At 43.0% G+C, this 18586-nt stretch overlaps 2 protein-coding genes across 6 annotated transcripts in view; one reads left to right on the top strand and one right to left on the bottom strand.

Annotated features, from left to right (window-relative positions):
• The window catches only part of mib1 (MIB E3 ubiquitin protein ligase 1), a 49580-nt gene extending 43118 nt beyond the window's left edge, over positions 1-6462 (bottom strand). For all 5 annotated transcript variants that reach the window (XM_079173168.1, XM_079173169.1, XM_079173170.1 and 2 more), the window contains exons 1-3: positions 5638-6462; positions 4167-4338; positions 1786-1915 (exon numbers count right to left, since the gene is read on the bottom strand). In XM_079173168.1, the coding sequence (XP_079029294.1) occupies positions 1786-1915; positions 4167-4338; positions 5638-5866 (531 nt within the window). In that variant the 5' untranslated portion in view covers positions 5867-6462. The remainder of the gene's footprint in view (positions 1-1785; positions 1916-4166; positions 4339-5637) is intronic.
• A 2638-nt stretch (positions 6463-9100) lies between these two features.
• abhd3 (abhydrolase domain containing 3, phospholipase) lies at positions 9101-18586 on the top strand (the record flags this gene model as incomplete). The annotated part of the gene is made up of 9 exons (XM_079172642.1): positions 9101-9262; positions 10351-10514; positions 12207-12389; positions 13684-13729; positions 16778-16890; positions 17402-17575; positions 17990-18038; positions 18137-18302; positions 18405-18586. The coding sequence occupies 9 exons, from the start codon at positions 9101-9103 to the stop codon at positions 18584-18586; spliced, it is 1239 nt and encodes a 412-aa protein (XP_079028768.1).

The following is an 18586-nucleotide window of genomic DNA, read 5'->3' as shown; positions in this document are numbered from 1 at the left end:
AGGCAATAAAGTAGACCATGAATATGAGATATGAGTTTACAGGTTATTACGATCCCTCCTCTGCATTGTGGAGGTTGGTTTATGGCTTCTTGCCTCTTACACCCACAGTCTATGGGTCACACTTGTTGTCGTTTTGATTCTTCACACTTCTTTTTGTTTGTACGCCCTCTGGCGTTTTTGGAAAATAATGTAACGAACAGCGTATTGTGTGTAAACGCCTCCGTGCATGCTCTGGGAGCTCGCACGCAATCTGCGGAGGCTCGCGCTACGCTGCCAAGCGCGAGTATGAACAACGCTTAACGAGACACCAGAGCACTGGGCTGTGTTCTCGCCTGCCTGCAACATGTCCATGCTACAAACACGTCGAGTCAGGCAGTGCCCTTCCTGTTTTGGTTGAGGCTCCCGCACATTTCAAATCGAATCACATCCTGAGATGCAAGCTTGTTTTTTCCTTTCTCAGGTCGTTTAGGGCAAAGGATCCTTCCATGCCGCCCTTAAGGGCGTTCACGCTCCACTCAGTGGCACACATGTGGTCGTGATGGCCTCTGTCAGACGTACTACGCCTGCTTTACCACCAGGGATATATTATCCACTTACCTGTGCAGCTTTGAATTAAAAACAAAAAGCTGAGTTTGCCTACGTTTTTGAAACTGAATCATTTAAGTAGTCATGTTCATTCAGCAAGGAATGGAAAGATGCATGAACTTTTATACCTCGCTTGTGAAAAAGAGATTTTGAAGACAATTCTCACTCTCTGCCTTATTTTTTTTTTTTTTGCTGTCTGTGTCTGGAGCCCAGAGAAGCTCTCAGGTGATGTAAAAACAAGTGGCAGAGTGATAAAGATCACATGCTTCTCACTATATGAGAAGTAGTAAAGCCAGAAACATCTTTCCAGCACTGGCCCTGGTTTATAAGTGACTGCCAGACTTACAGGCGTACTTGTGTTATTGGCCTCAGTGCTCACTGATCTCAGCTCTGTACTGTATTTACAGGTCACTGGCTCGTGGAGAAAGAAAATGGGCAAAGTGGAGTTACAGGGTCTACTTTCTTGGCTGGAACCGTACTCATTTGAATTATTTTAGACCCATGTGCAGCTTTTGACACAGTTGAGCTGCTTCCTTCAAATTCAAACCAATCCACTCACACGCTGACCTGGAACAAGTCATTCATGCTTCTATCTTCTCAAGAATCATTAGTTCAGAATGCAGAACCGGTTTTAACAGACAACGTCGTCGTCGTCCCCCCCCCGATCCTGGCTTCTATCCATTCTCCCGCTCACTGTGCGTTTTTTTTTATTTTACTGATAACTTTTAAAGCACGTCTGGCAGAAATGTTGAGCCTCGCAGCCTTAGATCCTCGGGTGGGGCCCTTCTGGCTGTTCCAAAGTCGAGACTCAAAACTAAAGGTGACCGTGCTTTTGCCATCGGGGCCCCTCGGCTCTGGAACGAGCTGCCGGAGGAGATAAGGCTCGCAGAATCACTAATCTCTCTTAAATCACTTCTTAAAACCCATTTTTACTGACTAGCTTTGATGTGATTCTGTCTTTTTACTGCTTTATTACTGTCTGTTATTTTTGTTGTTATTATTTTACTCCTTAAGTTTGTTCTTATCGTAACAATTGGTTTCATTGTTTCATCCACTGTACTGTTTTATCAGGGTTTAACACTTAGTTTCTCTTGCTTTGTTGGGACTCATTGTTGTTTTATTGCCTTGCCTGTTAAAGCACTTTGTAAACTCTGTTTTTAAAGGTGCAGTATAAATAAAGTTCATTATTATCATTATTACCTTTCCTCTCCTTCCGTTGCCCCCATCTTGGTCTTCCCACTGCCAGTCCACTCCTCTCACGACCCGTCCACCGGTGAAGATCCCTCTGGCTGTGATTTTCTTTGACTTTCGACGTGACTCCAAAAGAACTCTACTCAAATACAAAGACAAAGATTTCCATTCGGGTTAAGCTTAAATCACTCTCAACACTGTCAGAATACTCAACAGCAGGTGTTTACAGAGGCTCTGTTTACATGGATCAATTGCAAACATCCACTGCAGAGGCGATGCCTCCCTTCTGATACTTTGTGTCCTTAACTGCCCTTCTCTGTGTGCCTCCTGCTCCGGAGTCATGGTGTAAATTACTTTCAGCAAATGGGACATGGCTACAGATCAAGATCTTACTGTGAGTGGCCTTAACAGCATCTAATCTGCTGGACCAACCATGCAGTCCACTGAGCAACGGATGTTTGACGATAGCAAAACAAATCAAACCAGAAATATTTGTCAAGAGTTGCAAGCAAGACATCAGCACTGATCTCTTGAAATACCAGACACACATTGTTTAATTGTGGCAAGCTCTTTCCTATTGCCTTTGGGTATGCGTTCGATTCAGGGAACACGCTGTGCGAGTGGCAGGGGTCGTGTTGTAACTTGTAACATTACGAATAACAATAATCTTTGTAATGACACGGCATTTACACATCACTGACAATTCCTTCCATTCTCAGCCAAACCCAATAATCATAGCGCTGCAAACGCAAATTAAAAGCCAGCGTAAAAAAGTCTAAACGAGCCCGAACCAATGAAGAGGTAATCGCGATTAATAGCTGAGCTCGAAGCATCAAACAAGTGTGAGCCGTGGTGGTAGACGTGACAGCTGGACGGTGAGGGTCTAACCAATGCAGACCGCTCGTGGCCTCTAACCACTCCCTCTCCGGCAGTTAGTGACAGAATCTAATGCGGTGTAACTAAACACCCCACTACGCTGGGGAGACCTCCAGCACCCATTGTGCTTTATGCAACGTCTGTCTCGGGGGAAATGAAGTCGCACTCGGTTGAAAAGGCTGCCAGCTGTTGGGCCATGTGTTCATTTAGTCAATGATGGTATTTGGCTGAAATAGGCCTGAAATGGATGAAGCGTCATCACAGCACTGACAGTCTTTGCAATAACACAATCAAATGCAAGTTGTGGAATTGAATGTGTGTGCTTACTCACAATCAGGTCCAAATAATACATTTAAAGTCTTTGAATCAAATCACTTTGAACTGATTTGATTGCTTGTTTTCCTACGACACATTAATCTCTGTGTGGAGCATCTTTAAGGGAAAGGAAAGCTGCCTTCTTGTCTGCACATGCATTCATTCAAAGTTTGCCCAAACTGTAACAGCTTCTGGGCCAAATTCCATTGTCCTGACTAAGATCTAAAACTAATTTACATTGTTTTTTGGGTCAACTTTTAGTGAGTCAACAGCAACAATGCTATCTAATGTCTTGCTGACAATGTCAACACTTCCTGAGGAGGCTTGACAGTAAACCCACCACCACTGTCTTCACAACAACTTCTCACTAAAATGCATTTATTGTCATACAAAGTGCGGAGTTCAAATAAATGGTAGTTTTACACATGAACACTGAGACAGAGCAATAGCAATGACGATGCCATTTAAGTGACAATAGTGATAAATAAAACAATATTAAGCACAAGGGACGTCTGTAGCACCCTGCTGGGACTAGATGAAGTGAAAACACTGGCCTGCACGCGTCTAGTGTTACTCTTTATATTAGTATACGATTGGTAACTTCTGAGACAGTTATTACATACTTGTAAGTCCTTTGAACTTAACGGGAAGCTGTCTTACATGATGTAGTGAAACGTTTTCATTATCTCTGTTCATTATATGCAAATACAAAGCTCGAAAGTCAGCTGCGAAACACTTTTTCAATAAATCTGTACGTTATGTTTCATAAACATGCAGCCTTCTGAAGACATAAACACAAGAACAAAAACAAAATCTGGGAAATCTACTCAAATAAATTCTATGTTGCATTAATGTGATTTTTTTTACAAAAAGGTATGACTGGATCTTAAAATGAGGCTGAGTTGTTGCCTGGCAACTGAGGGCTGGGAGCATAGAGATAGATCCTGTCTGCACAAAAGACCTCTCAAATGTCACACACACACACACACACACACACACACACACACACACACACACACACACACACACACACACACACACACACACTTAATGCAACACAAGGCCAGACAAAATAGGGGCGGGGCCACCAATCCACAATGAAGTGGCGTGGATTACCCGGCTAACCGCGGGTCTATCGTATACAACGGGTGGGTCTGAGGTGAGAGCACCACACCGGCTAATGTTTGGGCTAAGCTCACCTCTCGCTGCCCGGGGTGGTGATCCGGTAGAAGCGGTGTCTCAGGTGATGCTTGTCTCCATGGTAACAGGTTGTGCAAAGGTCGTAATTGGTGCACTCAGCACATTTCCAGCGAATGCCGATGATGGGCTGTTGACGGCAGGTGTCACACATGGTTCCGTCATGCTTGATGCCTGAGGAGGGGCAGAATTAATCGACATTTAAAAACAGAGAAATGGGGTTGTATTGTGTAGGACATTGCATGTGATTAAAAATACGACTGGAATAACATCTATTTATACTAGCTGTGGAAAAAGAAGTATTCCATATGCAATCTGAACTCTATGATTTGACATAATTGTGCACACAATGGAACTTATACCACATATTCCTAGTCCACATTACCTTTTAGGAGGGCTATATCGCACACCTGTTAACGTGAGAATAGCGTGACTAATTTTGGAGTAAACAGCTTAAATCACATGTTTTTCAAGATGTGGTTGATCCTTAAGGATCCTGTTAAGAACCACCAAAGACTGCTCGGTATCAGGTGACTGCATCATCAGGTGGCGATATATATGGAGTCAGTCAATGGGATACATGCGGAAAATTGTAACTGTGTTGGCATTTAATACTATGACAAGTACGGAGACATAAAGCCAAAACATTGTGAAGTTGTATCTAAAGTGGCAATATCAAGATTTTCATGTACAAAAATGTCAACATCGCCAAAGGAGGAAACACAATGGTGATCGAGCCTGTGGCCCACTGATGAAAGTATTGCAATATGTATATACTTGCAGTATTACAAACTGGGTGTCTGTATTACAGTTTTCTCTATTATGTACACAAAAAAATTAACTATGCACACATGTGCTAAACTGTAAGCACAATTATATTGTTTTTATTTAAATCATCAACGAATGAAATAGTAAGGATTGACACTTTTTACGTCTACATCCTACTGATATACTTTTATATAATGTTGGAAATGTTTTCATCTAAAGGTGTAATTTAAAAACACATTCTTGACTCTGAACGTGCATGTCCTGTATATAGGATATATATATATATATATATATATACAAATATTTATATCTTAGCTTATTTGCATATCTTGACTAGTGCTGTCTGTGACATAGCCACATCTGTTCAGACAGGATGTATTTAAATACTTATTTTTAAATATATATATATACATCGGGGAAGTCAAGCAGACATTGTCTGCCTTCAACACAGAGAAGAATGCTTCCGAGAATTGTTTACACTAAAAGTTCTTCAACAACCCAAAGAGCTTAGCCTTACTACCATGAAGTAATACATTAATTACAGCAACAGCTTGTTATCGATCTCATTCCTGCACCCACCGAAGCCTCAAAATATAGACCATGAAGCTATGATCTATATCTATAAAGTCTCTTTTAAGTGGAGCATAACTCTGTGGCATCGAGAGACACTTGTCGTACATCAGTCTGAAAGTGTTGTAAAGTTACCTGTTGGAGCACTGTCTAATATCCTCACGTCGTAAGCTCCAGAACATCGGTAGTTAGCAGCCGTCCCGTTATCCCAGACAACCACCACCTCCTCTGGACTTTCAAAACTCCTCACGGTGCCAACATGTCCCTCTCCACCATCCTGCTTCCCCCACTTCCAGTCGGGTCCGCGGACAACTCTGGCTCCGACTCCTTCCATCATCGCTCGGTTATTCCTGCCGGTAGTCATTTTTTGTGTGCAATATTACAAGTCTGAAAGCCGGTGCGCTGGTGGACAGTTTTCAAAATCCCAAGTGCGAGCAAGTCCGAACAGGAAAGGAGACGAACAATCCACAAAGCTAGCCTGCTAGCTAAGTTAGCTACATAAAGGAGGCTGTTGGAGCCTCCTAGAAAACTATCCTCCACAAGCTAACGGTAACTGTAAGCCAGTGCCTCATCGGCGTTGACTTGGAGAATGAGAAACTAATAAACGTTTAGCCCAAAAGCCTATTAAGTAGCCACATTGCTAGCATAGCCAGATCTGAGTACCCAGCAAGCTCTCTCTCCTCCACTCCACACACAAGAATGCCACCTCTTCAACTTAGCAAGCTAGCGAGCCGAGTTGCTAGCTGTAGCAATGCTAGCAGGATACACCTCTCCTGGCTAGCAAGTCCTTTTCCGTTGAGGTAAATGTAGTCCTTATCCTTATTGTTTTTTTGTCCGTCGAGCTGAAAATCCACCCTCTACGTTCCCTTTGTCAACCAGAGAGGGTTCCCCTGGAGTCAACTCAGAATAAACGCGTCGCCATTATTGTCAATCATCGTTCAGACCTCAGACGAGCAACAACTAGCTACGGAGGTGAACGACAAAGCCCGAAGACGCGAGGCTTGGGAAAACAAGCACGAGTCCGTGTCCACGGCGCGCATGCGCATCTGCAACATGCAAGCCCAGACAGATAGATACAGACAGATATTTGTAAAGTGTCTAATAAATATTTTTTTCCAATTGTAACAATCATTTTAACTTAACTCACCTGTCCTAATTTAGTGTACACAGACAAGTAGCCAAAACACACACAAATATCAATATTTTAGTTGATTTTGTGGAACAAAATATCTTTTTTTAAATCATTATTTACATAGAAAATACACATATATGTTTTCTATAGGCGTGGGAACATATAGTATACAAACCATAATAGACAAATTAATGAATACATACTAAAAACTGAATATTCTCTTGCATAAAGCATCCACTCATACATTGTTTACTACACTTTGGATTTATGGTGGTAACATTCCAGCTCTCTGTGCTGATGACAGCTGACATTAATTCAAATACTCATGATTAAACGAGATCCAGCCCACAGAGAAGCAACAGCAGCAGCATGAGTGTGTCAAAGGCCACCAGCTGGTATCAGTGAATGGAAAAAAAATGTTCTTCAATTTAAGGCAATGCATTTTTTTTTTCATTGAGTATAGCTATTAATTGTTATTAATATATGAATTGGCATATTGAAAGATCATCGTACTTTACTTCTCCAGAGTCCAGAAGGTGAGGTAGACAAGGCCACTTGTATGTTCATCTATAACCAGTATCAACCTAAATTGTGCAAAATCTTATTGTTAATTCCACAAAAATAAAAACATGTCAAGTCATATCATACTCACCAGATACGATACATGCTTTAATCTGATAATAGCAAAACATGTTTATGTTTATGGTATGGACTACTTTTGAAATCAGATTAACCTATGGTGGGCCTTCAATATAATATCACACATGACCCAGTTTTTTTTTTCACTCTCTGTGCATTGTATAAGTATTATGCAGCAATTTACCTGGTAAAACACACAATATAACAAGGCTTTAAACATATAGACTTTAACTCAGGGTCCTTCTCGACTAGATAAATCCCCAAGATTAGGTAATAATACAGGTGTTACTTTAAGGTGCCTATCATTTCAGTTTATAATGGTGCACACAGTATCAACAAACACATTCTCAGTTAATTAAATTACCACTAACTAATTACCACCTGGTGAACCTTCAGTGGCTGGGCCCCCTGTGGGTCTGTAGCCCCTGGGGCAGATGCTTTGCCTGGCTGTTAATCCTGTTTTACTGTAGACTACTACGTCCGGAAATCCCCTGATCATTTTTTCAGAAGCTTAAATTGTTTTAGTGATCACCAGGCTTTCTTTGCAAATATCGATTTAATTGTCTTTTGACTGATTTATACCCCACTAGAGGCACCGAAGGGAAGATTCTAAGGCTCACGCAGAAACTGCAAGCGCCGCATGGTGCACTTCCCCTCCGTCGAAGGTAGGGGGAGACAAAACCATCTGACTGATAGCCGGCCAAAGAGCGCTCCACCGCTCGCTGATACACATAATTATTTATGTAACCACCCCAGGTCCCCTTGACTGTCTCCTTCACAACTGCGGTCAAATCAGCAGACACTCTTATCTCTGTGGTCAACCCAGCAGACACTTACATTTTAGTGCGCCTATATGGTGAAATTGACGGTAAACGCATTCAAACGGCACAGATCGGGAGCGAGAGAAGGACTTTGCAAAGTTAGCGGAAAGATTAACGTGAGACAACATCCGGTTTTTAAAATAAGATGTCAAATAAGCGAGAAAGATTACCGTCAGACAACATCCGTTTTCCAAAATAGAAAGAAAAATATAGCACCTGAAATATTTAATTAGATGTTTTCTCAGTACAAATGTATGACTTTTACTTTGAAATATCTCTTAATTTGTGCAGTAAAAATGTCTGATTTTCAGTAGGGGTGGAGTCAACGAAATCTTGAATACATCAGTCATTGTATGGAAATATTGACAAGAATATTTGTATAGCACCTACACAATTTTAGAAATTAGCTATTTGAAGGTACAATTTCAGTTTACACTTTGTACTTCATAAAATATCTTCATAGGTACAGTTAACATGTTTGATTTTTGTTTGGTGGTGGTCAGAAATGTCCTGAACACATCCGTCAGTCAGATATTAGTCATTTAATTATCTTTCCTTCAACCCTCACATCAAAGAATAAAGACACTTCATCCAGAATTTAGTTGTATTTTCCCTTTAACTCACGAGATGCAGGTAACATGTTTTATACTTAATGTAAATATAATTAATTTAATCTTATTTCCACATAATTAAATGTATATATACGCTTAGTTGACATCTTATTTTGAAAGCCGGATGTTGTCTCACGTCAATCCCTCCGCTAACTTTGCAAAGTCCTTCGCTCGCTCCAGATCTGTTCCGCTTGAATACGTTTACCGTGAGTTTCAGCATATAGGCGCACTACAATTCAAGTGTCTGCTGAGTTGACCACGGAGATCTGAGTGTCTGCTGAGCTAACTGCGGTCCTTCACAGTGGTGCTCGCAGGCAGACACAGCTGACTTTTAACCCTGAGCCGGCCGCTGTCCTTGCAGTACGGGGATAAAAGGTAAACAGGGAACCCTTGCAATGATCTCGCTGGACTTCAATTTCAACATTTTGACAAGGGACCTGTCACATTATCTGGAAAACCAAGTGAAAGTCGGGCTGTTCGGTTCGGGAGTGGGACTGTCTCTGGTGCTGGGCTTTAGCGCAGCGTACACCTGCTACTATTTGCTCTCTGTAGCGAAGGTAAGTACCGTTAACTCGCGGTTAATAACACCCTGACCGGCTGCTTATAGCCTTATAGCCTTTTGTGTGTGTGTGTGTGTGTGTGTGTGTGTGGCATTTAAAACCCGCCGTGTGTGCTCTTCACGGTGCAGCATCACCATCACTGCCCGCCGAGTGATGATGACACTCGACCGGTGCATTTGCTGATGGATCGATAAGGTTGCATCTGTCCACCGGTACATGCCTGCACGTGTTTTGGCGGCTCTCTAGCAGATAAGAGACACGTTGTTTTTTTTTAAATCAGCATATATAACAATACCCGGAATCTATGTTATCCACGTGCAACACTTATGTAACTGCATTCAAGATCAACCCATAGACGCGACGGTCACAGTTAGATGTCGGCACTGACCAAGCTAAGCTAACGTGAACGGGTACTGTATGTGAGATGGGAATGCCGGGTTGAAGGGTTTTCTGTAAGCTGCCATCATTCATTTGACAGCGGGCAGTAACTCACAGTCACTATTAATAAATACAAATTGAATACGTTTATTATGCATGAGTTTAAGATTAGAATATGAATAGGGAAAACAAATTGAATTGTCAGCAGACCCAACATTTTCATTAAAACAAGAGTTGAGTTGGCTAATAGACCAAATTATGCAACAAATTAAAGTTAAATTAACAAATGGATGTAATGCAGGTCTAGTGCATGCCTAACATTTATTGTCAGTATGTTGAAGTGTAATAGAGAGCTTAAATGCAGGTTCATGTGGATCATATGTGTTAGTAAGTTAGTAATAACCTTTGTTACAATTGGATGCTGACATTTTTAATCCTGCACTCAATTACTTTTCTATTTTAAGTGTCATTTTTGTTTGAATGGTTTGCAACTGATCCACATCAGAAGATTTGATGTTGAGTTTAGAGACAATAATGCAACAAGTTGGATATGATGTAACAAAACATGGCTCAGCTAAAAGATGCTTTACTACAGCGATTGATGTGCTGTCATGTTAGATAACCTCACTTTACTGAATCCCCGTGGTAAAGATAAAGAAGCCACTTTTTTGAACCTGTGTCGCACTTTGATCCCCTGTCTCCCACAGAAGCCACAGCTCATCTCTGGGGGTAAGAAGTTCTACCACTTCCTGAAGGAGCAATGTCCCGTAGTGTCAGAGACCTACTACCCCACCTTCTGGTGCTGGGAGAGCCGCATCCAGACTCTGCTGAGACCCTTCGTCACTGCCAAACCGGGGGTCGTCTACAGAAAGTTAGTCCTCACTCTTCAGACACGCTTCACCGTGGTTCACATGTGTGCATTTGAACTCATAAAACAGCGCCGGTGAAAGAGGTCAGAGAGATAAGTGTGACGAATGTAAGGTAGACGTGTCACCATGTCACCGATGACATGCTGCAGCACATGCACATTTATAATATCAGCTTACTTCTTCTGGTACTCTGGAGTAATTAAACGCTACTGCAGACATTTCTTTCCATGCCCACAGTGAAAATCTCCAGGAATTAGCTTGGTCACTGAGAATCTGTCATTGTGCCTTTCTCGAATCGCTTTAACAACTGGAAACAAATGCCAGTGTTGTTCTTTAGCCCACATTGAAGGGCTCAGAGGAGAAAGAAATCGTTTGTGTCACGATGGAGGCTTGGGCCGCCCTGCCTGCTCCTTGATAATGTACATTCTGTTGAAGATTAATTGCCACTGCATTCCTTGCCCCCGGCGCACACAAAGAGGATTAAAATGAATTAAGAGAGACTTATTTCCCATTATTACTGTTTATTACTTATTTGTTCAGATTACATTCTCTCATAATGTACAATTACATAATGTATTCAGATATTCCCTAATTTCCATAGCCATGCCTTTTAGCCAAGTGTACTGTATATGTGTGTATATACAGTATAAATTCTACAATATGATCTTTGTCAGCCAGGTACTCGGGGTTTGAAAAAGAAAAAGAAAGAATTCCTAAAATTGTGCTTTTACTTTGTTCGCCCTTAACTTAGAAACCTAACCTATGCATACAATTAAAACTTATTACTGGTGCTTTTTCTCACCAATATCAGCTATAACTGGAATAAATCAGTTATTATCTGTGTTATTCTCATCATTTGTCCCTATAACATTCACACTGCCTCGGCTTTTACGCCATTCTCAGTCAAGGAGACAGATATTCCCATAATGCATCCCAGTCCAACTGTTTGTTATCAAACGGGGTAACATTCACTCAAGTTATTATCACATTTCCTCTGGGGACAACAGAACCCCCCCACCCCCCACCCCCTTCCCCCTGATAATGAAGTCACCCAAGGTTGACCCAAGGACAAACACCATGAAAACTGTCCAATTTGTCGCCGGCTGCCGGGGTGAAATTCCACTCATGTCACTGTCCGAGCGGAGGATCGGCCCCCAGGTCCCCTCTCACTCTGTGGATCGGCCCTCACTGACTTTAAAGTCTGGCTCAAGATGCATATTTCATGGCGGCTCTGTAATTTCATGCGGATGTCTTTACAGCCAGCCGGCCAAGTTGGCTCACTGCCTGCTGTGTGTGTGTGTGTGTGTGTGTGTGTGTGTGTGTGCAGTGCAGGTTTTAAAATGCACTAGCACCGGGGCTTGAATGACCTCATCTGCCTGGCCGGGCTTGTATAACCCAGAAATTGATTGACCATAAGAACCCACTGGTGCAGTGCCCTCCTCCTTATCTTAACGCGCGGTGCCGCCGGCAGCTGTAAGTGGGCGCTTACATATCCAATTCCCCTTGGGGAGTGCTCGTGATGGACGCAATGAAGTAGTCACTTTACCTGGAACCAGAGAATTTGAATGACCATTCTGTGAGCCGATGTTATCGATGCGTGTTTGAAGGAGACAAATGAATGGATACACGGAGATACAGACGCAGTTTTAGCGATATTGTCGTTGCTGAGTTGTGTGTCTCGCTCGTCTCTGCAGTGAGCTCATTAAGGCGGCGGACGGAGGACAGATCTCTCTGGATTGGTTTGACAACGACGACAGCCTCTCTCATCCCGACCCTGCCGCCAGGCCCACGATCCTCCTCCTCCCCGGTCTGACCGGCACCAGCCGAGAGTCCTACATCCTGCACATGGTCCAACAGAGCCGGGATCTGGGCTATAGGTGGGTGGTCTTGGCCCCGGACACTCTGGCTGAGGGCCAGCACTGAGCACGCATTAAGGGCCGCTGAATCACACCACCGACACTCTCTGTGCCTTACACTCTAATTTGCCACACAAATATTTGGTCCAATCAAAATCGGAATACCTCAGCAGTCATACCAATATTGATAAAAGTGGAAAAACCTGACACCTGGCTTTGCGATGACTTCGTAACTTCTTTTTATGTAACGCTTGCACGCGTGACAGGGGCTCGGGGTTATTTCAGGTGAAGTGCACAAATAAAGCGGGCAGTTGAGCTCTGCGTCAAGAGTTGCTTTTTGTAAATCGCCAAACGTTGCACAAGCTCGAAGAGTTGCAGAGGGAGGCAGTTTCTCCCCCCCTCCCCCTCCAATAGAACCTTTTGCCTGCGCTCATTCTTTCACCCACATTCAGGAAGGCATGGCAAACTCAGCATCTTCCACCCCTCACCCCTGTCTGTGTATAGCTTAATGAATTACAGCTTATCCCGGTACAAGCTTTGCAGCTTAGTCCAGGCCAGCTTCCGAGTTTATGCTGCAGTGTGTGTGTGTGTGTTTAAGCGCACACTCCACACACACACACACACACACACACAAACACACACCTCCCAGTCCTCTTGCCCAACTCTCCATACAAGCCCCACCCTGCCGCTGGGCTACACCGACCGAGACGGCGGGTGTGACTCCAGATTATGGATGAGGGGAGGGATGCTGATGCCTTTGCGGCACAGTACAGACAGAATGCTCTTCACACAGCTGGGCCTCCGTGCACAGCTCATCATATTCCCAGTTCAGTTGGGTTTTTTTTGAAGGAAGGAACATTTGTTCAAAGGAATTTGGGCCACCGTGCTCCTTTGAACATGGAAGTCAATATCTTGCAGTGACAAAAAAAAAAAATAGCAAGCGTAAACTTACTGGAGCAAGTACGTGTTTTTCTTCTTTAGAACAATCTTAATTATTGATTAACCGGTTAATCTTTTTGTCTATAATGACATATAATCTGTGAGAAATGCCTCATCACTATTTCCCAGAGCCCCCAGGTGACATATTTAAATGACTTGTTTTGTGCAACCAAGAGTCAAAAACACAAAGATGTTCAGTTCACAACTACATAACAACAGTAAAACAGAATATACTTTTTGATTCATTTTCTGTTGATCGACCAATGCGTTAATCATTTCAGCTCTTATTTAAACTTCTTTCAGTGACAGTCAATACATAGATGAAGCCATTAAAGGAATCATTAAGTAGATTGTGATCATGTTTTGTGTGTTTCAGATGCGTGGTATTCAACAACAGAGGGGTTTCTGGTGAAACACTGCTGGTAGGAATCATTTCATTTCTTCATTTGCCTCGTCCATATAGTAAGACAGACACGTGTACAGGATAAGAAAAAAAGGACTGTTGATGACAGTTGGTTGTCCCTGTTTGTCAGTACGACAGCTTCCCCGTAGAGTTGTCCTTGTCATTGCTTCAGCCAGCACAGAGCGGATCTATTCCACGTGTGTCACAAACATGTGTCACAGAGCCCACATGGGAACCCTAAGCGGATGTTGCACAGACAGTGTTGTTGCACAGACAGGGATTAAGTTGCAGGCAGATACTGTATTTTAATACCGATCCACAGAAATATGACCTCGTCGAACACGTGCTGCTCCGACACCTGACATAATCTGTCCTCTTACAGCCGGGGGAATATTTAGCCAACAAAATGGGCCCGAGCTCTGAAATCACAAAGCCTGCCTGTGTTTTATGCCCCCCCCCCCCCCCCCCCCCCATCTTTGGAACAGAGGCACGTTCTTTACGGACCCTGATCTAATCATACCATCACTACCATACAGACATCTCAGTCATTACAGGCGGGGTTTGCCTACAATCAATCTAATGTCCCTCGTATAGTGTGTGTAAATCTGAATCAGTGGCTCGTCTGTGTCCCGCTGTTGTCTTTGTCGTCTCAGCTGCAGCAAGACAAAAGGGTGAAAGTGACACGAAAGCAAATTGTCTGGCGTTAGTTTGATTTACACAAGCATTCAAAGGTCATATCCAGAATTTAGTTGGCTCAGCTGTCCTCAGATTTGGAAAAACTAAAAAGTTTGAACTCGATAACCTCGGCACTGTGCCAAGCGGTGATATAGCATTCGTACGCTCCTGTGAGTGTTTTCTCTGTGTCCAGTTAGTGTGAACATCATCCATTGTTAAAATAGGCCAGGGCTTTGGTTGAGAAAGACTCGCTGTGTGAAAGATGCCCCCTGCCTCAAAAGACTGCCTCTGAGCAGCTCATTACATTAGACTTTATAGTGGAGTAGCTTTGGAGCGTAAATATTTCCCCAAACTATTAGTATTATATATCTTTTTTTTAAATATCTTATATGTTATCAATCAATTTGTAAGTTTAGCTGTTTCACTGTAGAGTCCAAAAGTTGTGCAGACCTATCAAAGGACCCTGAGGAGAGTAGGAAAACAGGGATTTACTTCGTGTATGTGCTTTAATCTAAATAAAAGGGCTTTAAAAGCTGAAGAGTCAACAGCATTCTGAGATATTGGACTTGTTAAAGAGGCTCTTTACAGTTCAAGCTGGTTTGTTTTATAATGTGAAGTAATCTGCCCTGCTTGACAAACTGTTTCACGTTAAAAAATAATTTTACCGCTTTGCTCAAACATCATAGAACAGTGTTCATCTGTATAATAGCCTGAAGGAATAATAACAATAATATAGTGTTTTTCAAGATAAACTGTAAAATCATAGCTTTGCCTCATTAGAGACAGATTTAAACCCTTTCTTGGCCTGCAAAAAAATGACAGTTTAATTTAAATACAATAGGTTTTAGAGTAAAATAATCTTCTACTCATTTATACTGAGTTGCAGTGAGAAAAACACTGCAACAATAACGGAGGCCACGCAATCGGCCTGTTCCGTACAGGCATGCATTGAACGGGCGCTGCACTAGTAGACATAATAATAGAAATGACCAAATTGCATAATTACTGTTTGCATTTAAAGGTTGTACAGTGAATTGCGTTGGCTGCTTCGGGCTGCAACTAATGATTATTTTCGTCCCAATATGATGCCTCCAAATATCTTGTTTAATCGGTCAAAAAAAAAACCCAAAGATATTCAGTTTATTTGTAAAACAGCTGACATGTCCGAGCACAGATTCCATGGATCAACCCCTCATGGTTATGAGGCATGCTGGGGAATCATGAAAGAGGTCAGTCCTGCCTGATGTTGTATTTTTGCCTACAGGCTAATGGCTTAGTCTCTAAAACATTAGACAAAAGTAAAAAAAAAAAAGAAATCCCTGTCAAGTTTCCCAAAGACTAAAGTGACATCTTTAAATATTTAGTTGTTTAACTCTCCAAAACCCAGAGTTTTGGAGAGCTGCAATGTTAAGCTTTCAGCCTTCAGCTTAACATTGCAGAAAGCAAAGACAAACAGCAAATTTTCCTCTTTGAGAAGCCAGAACCAGTGAACAGTCGGCGTGCGGTGCTTGCTTTTTGGCTCGACTGTTTTTTTAACACGGCGTCTGGATCCCCAACTCTGTAATTTGACGGATAAACAGAACACTAATATATGTTTCTGGACACATGAGGCGAGAAATAAGGCAATGCAGCAACAGAATCTTGATTCATATTTGATCAGCGCCGCCTAGTTTCACCGTTTGATCGGTGGTCACGAGCAGTGACGCTCACCGCTGATTGGTTGTTTTACTTCGGGCTTAGTGGAATCTTGCAAATGCCATTAGGAGCACTAAGAGGAGGCGGAAGAACCTGCTTTCCCCCACAGATTATCTGTCTCGTCTACCGTCAGGATATAGTGACAGTTTCAGCAAACAAAAAGTGACTTTTTTACACAAGTTACTTTCTGAATCTGTAAGCGAATCATTGATTATATTAGTAAACTAATCCTTTCAGCTGTAGTTTGATCTGCCTTATACATCATATCGATTGACTTCTGCAGAGCATATTGCATTACTGTACAGCACCGGCTGAGCTTCGCTATAGATAGACAATAACACGAGCTGACAGACGCTATAAGTCCACTTCCTGTGCTGCTCTCTCTCCCTGTAAATAACAACGGTCCTAATGTGACCCAGGGAGACTGTGTCTGCTCCATATTAACCTGTAAACTCCTTGTGTCAACGTCTGCAAACCCTGCATCCGCCGGCCACTAGACAGGGGCCTGCACATCGGCCATATATTGTGAATTATGTAGTTTATTTCTCATATTATCACTAACTGCATTATCGTCACCCACAACCACTTCCATCGTCCCATTATCACCACCAGTAAAACGCTCACAAATCAAATTTTAAAACAAGAAGAGGGAAGAGAGGCGCAAAGAGTGACTCTATTGTCTTCCGGTCCCACCCAGACCCCGAGGACATACTGTGCGGCCAACACAGAGGATCTGGAGACTGTTATCGAGCACATCCAGAGGACGAATGAAGCCGCTCCAATCATGGCCGCTGGAGTATCAATGGGCGGGTAAGGAAGCCACTTAACCACCAGCTGACTGAACGTCTCAGTGCACGGCTAACAAATCTCAGAATGTGACTTAAAGCTGGTGCGAGACGACTTCACACATTGACTGGTGACTCAGTGGAAACCCAAAACATGTGCTGCTGTCGTGCACTACTCAGAACTACTCATTTACTAATTCAGCTATAGTCTTTTGATTGGTTTGGACAAAAGAGGCAAAAGATGCTATGCTAGTAAATCTCCCTTCTCTCTTAAATACTGTCTTATGGGTTTATTGAAATGAAAATACCTGATGTTTGAATTTTAAATATAAATCCAGCATCGCTTGGGCTATAGTCAGTCCTTTGTAATGGTCCCAGTTAGTCAGTATAGCAAGTCAAAAAAAAGGTGTTTTTACTGCACAGCTCTAATCCCACGACGTGAAGGATTGGTCAGAAATGGAACATGTTCCAATCCCCGTTTTTACCAATCTGTCGCTCCATCTCGCCCTCTCGCCCCCTCTCTCCTCCATGTTCAGGATGATGCTGGCCAACTACTTGGGGCGCAAGGGCCGGAAGACCTGTCTGAAAGGGGTCATAGTCTTCTCAGCGGGCTGGGACGTATTTGAGTGCACCGCTTCACTGGAAAAACCCCTGGACCGCTTCCTCTTCAACTCCTACCTCACCAGCTGCCTACAAGCCTCTGTGCACAGGTCAGGCGGGGCCGGAGCGGGATTAGCGCGGTTGCTAGCTCACCGCTGGTGGTAGGGGCCAAGTGTTGCAGGAGCTTCAATAACTGGGTTTTACGTAGTTATTTTTTCGTGTGTTCGATTAAATGCCACTGTGTGCTGTGCTGTGTGTACCTGTGTGACACACCAAAACAGTCTAGATTGACAAATAGCAATTTAATTAATAAAAGGAAAGAACTGCATTTTGGATTTTGGTGTGAACTGTCCCCATTTAGCATGATATAAATGCACAGTAATGCTTTCGTAGGACCACTTTGAAAGCTAAGCTTGATTCTTGTTTCATTATGCTGTTACAACCTTGTCGGCATTTTTGAGGGACATTTTCAGCTGCAAATCAACAGAAGTCGGTGACGGTTTTATTCTTTATCTCCCCTGCAGACACAGACCAGTGCTTGAAAAGTGTTACGACATCGATCATGTCATGAAGGTCAGGGTTATTTTTTTGTGATAAATTGGCCACAAATGCTTATCTAATTAAAGGAAGTAGCCCAAAATGTAATTGATTTATTTGGTCCCTCCCGACAGGCGAAGACCATTCGAGAGTTTGATGAGAGGTTCACCTCCATAATGTTTGGTTATCCTACCAATGATGACTACTACCATGATGCCAGTCCTGTCCACAAGCTGAAATCTGTGCAGGTGCCAATGCTGTGTCTGAATGCTGCTGATGATGTCTTCTCCCCGTCTCACGGTGAGTCCCCAGCAACCTCAGATTTCTGTACACCGACATGGTGACATGAACGTAGTCCACGGAGAAGAAAACAGGACCTGAGTCCTGTGTTTCCCTTTTCAGCCATTCCAGTGGAGGCAGTGAAGCAGAATCCCAACCTGGCCATGCTCATCACCTGTCACGGCGGCCATATTGGTTTTCTGGAGGGCCTGTGGCCCCGACAGAGCACTTACATGGACCGAGTCTTCAAGCAGTTTACTAAGGCGGTCATCGAGCAAGGCAGCGGACTGCAAGACCTCTCCTGA

Source organism: Pholis gunnellus (genome assembly GCF_910591455.1).
Source record: "Pholis gunnellus genome assembly, chromosome: 14".
Classification (NCBI taxonomy): domain Eukaryota; kingdom Metazoa; phylum Chordata; class Actinopteri; order Perciformes; family Pholidae; genus Pholis; species Pholis gunnellus.
Note: the sequence above shows the minus strand (reverse complement) of the source record. Positions and strands in the feature narration are given on the sequence as shown.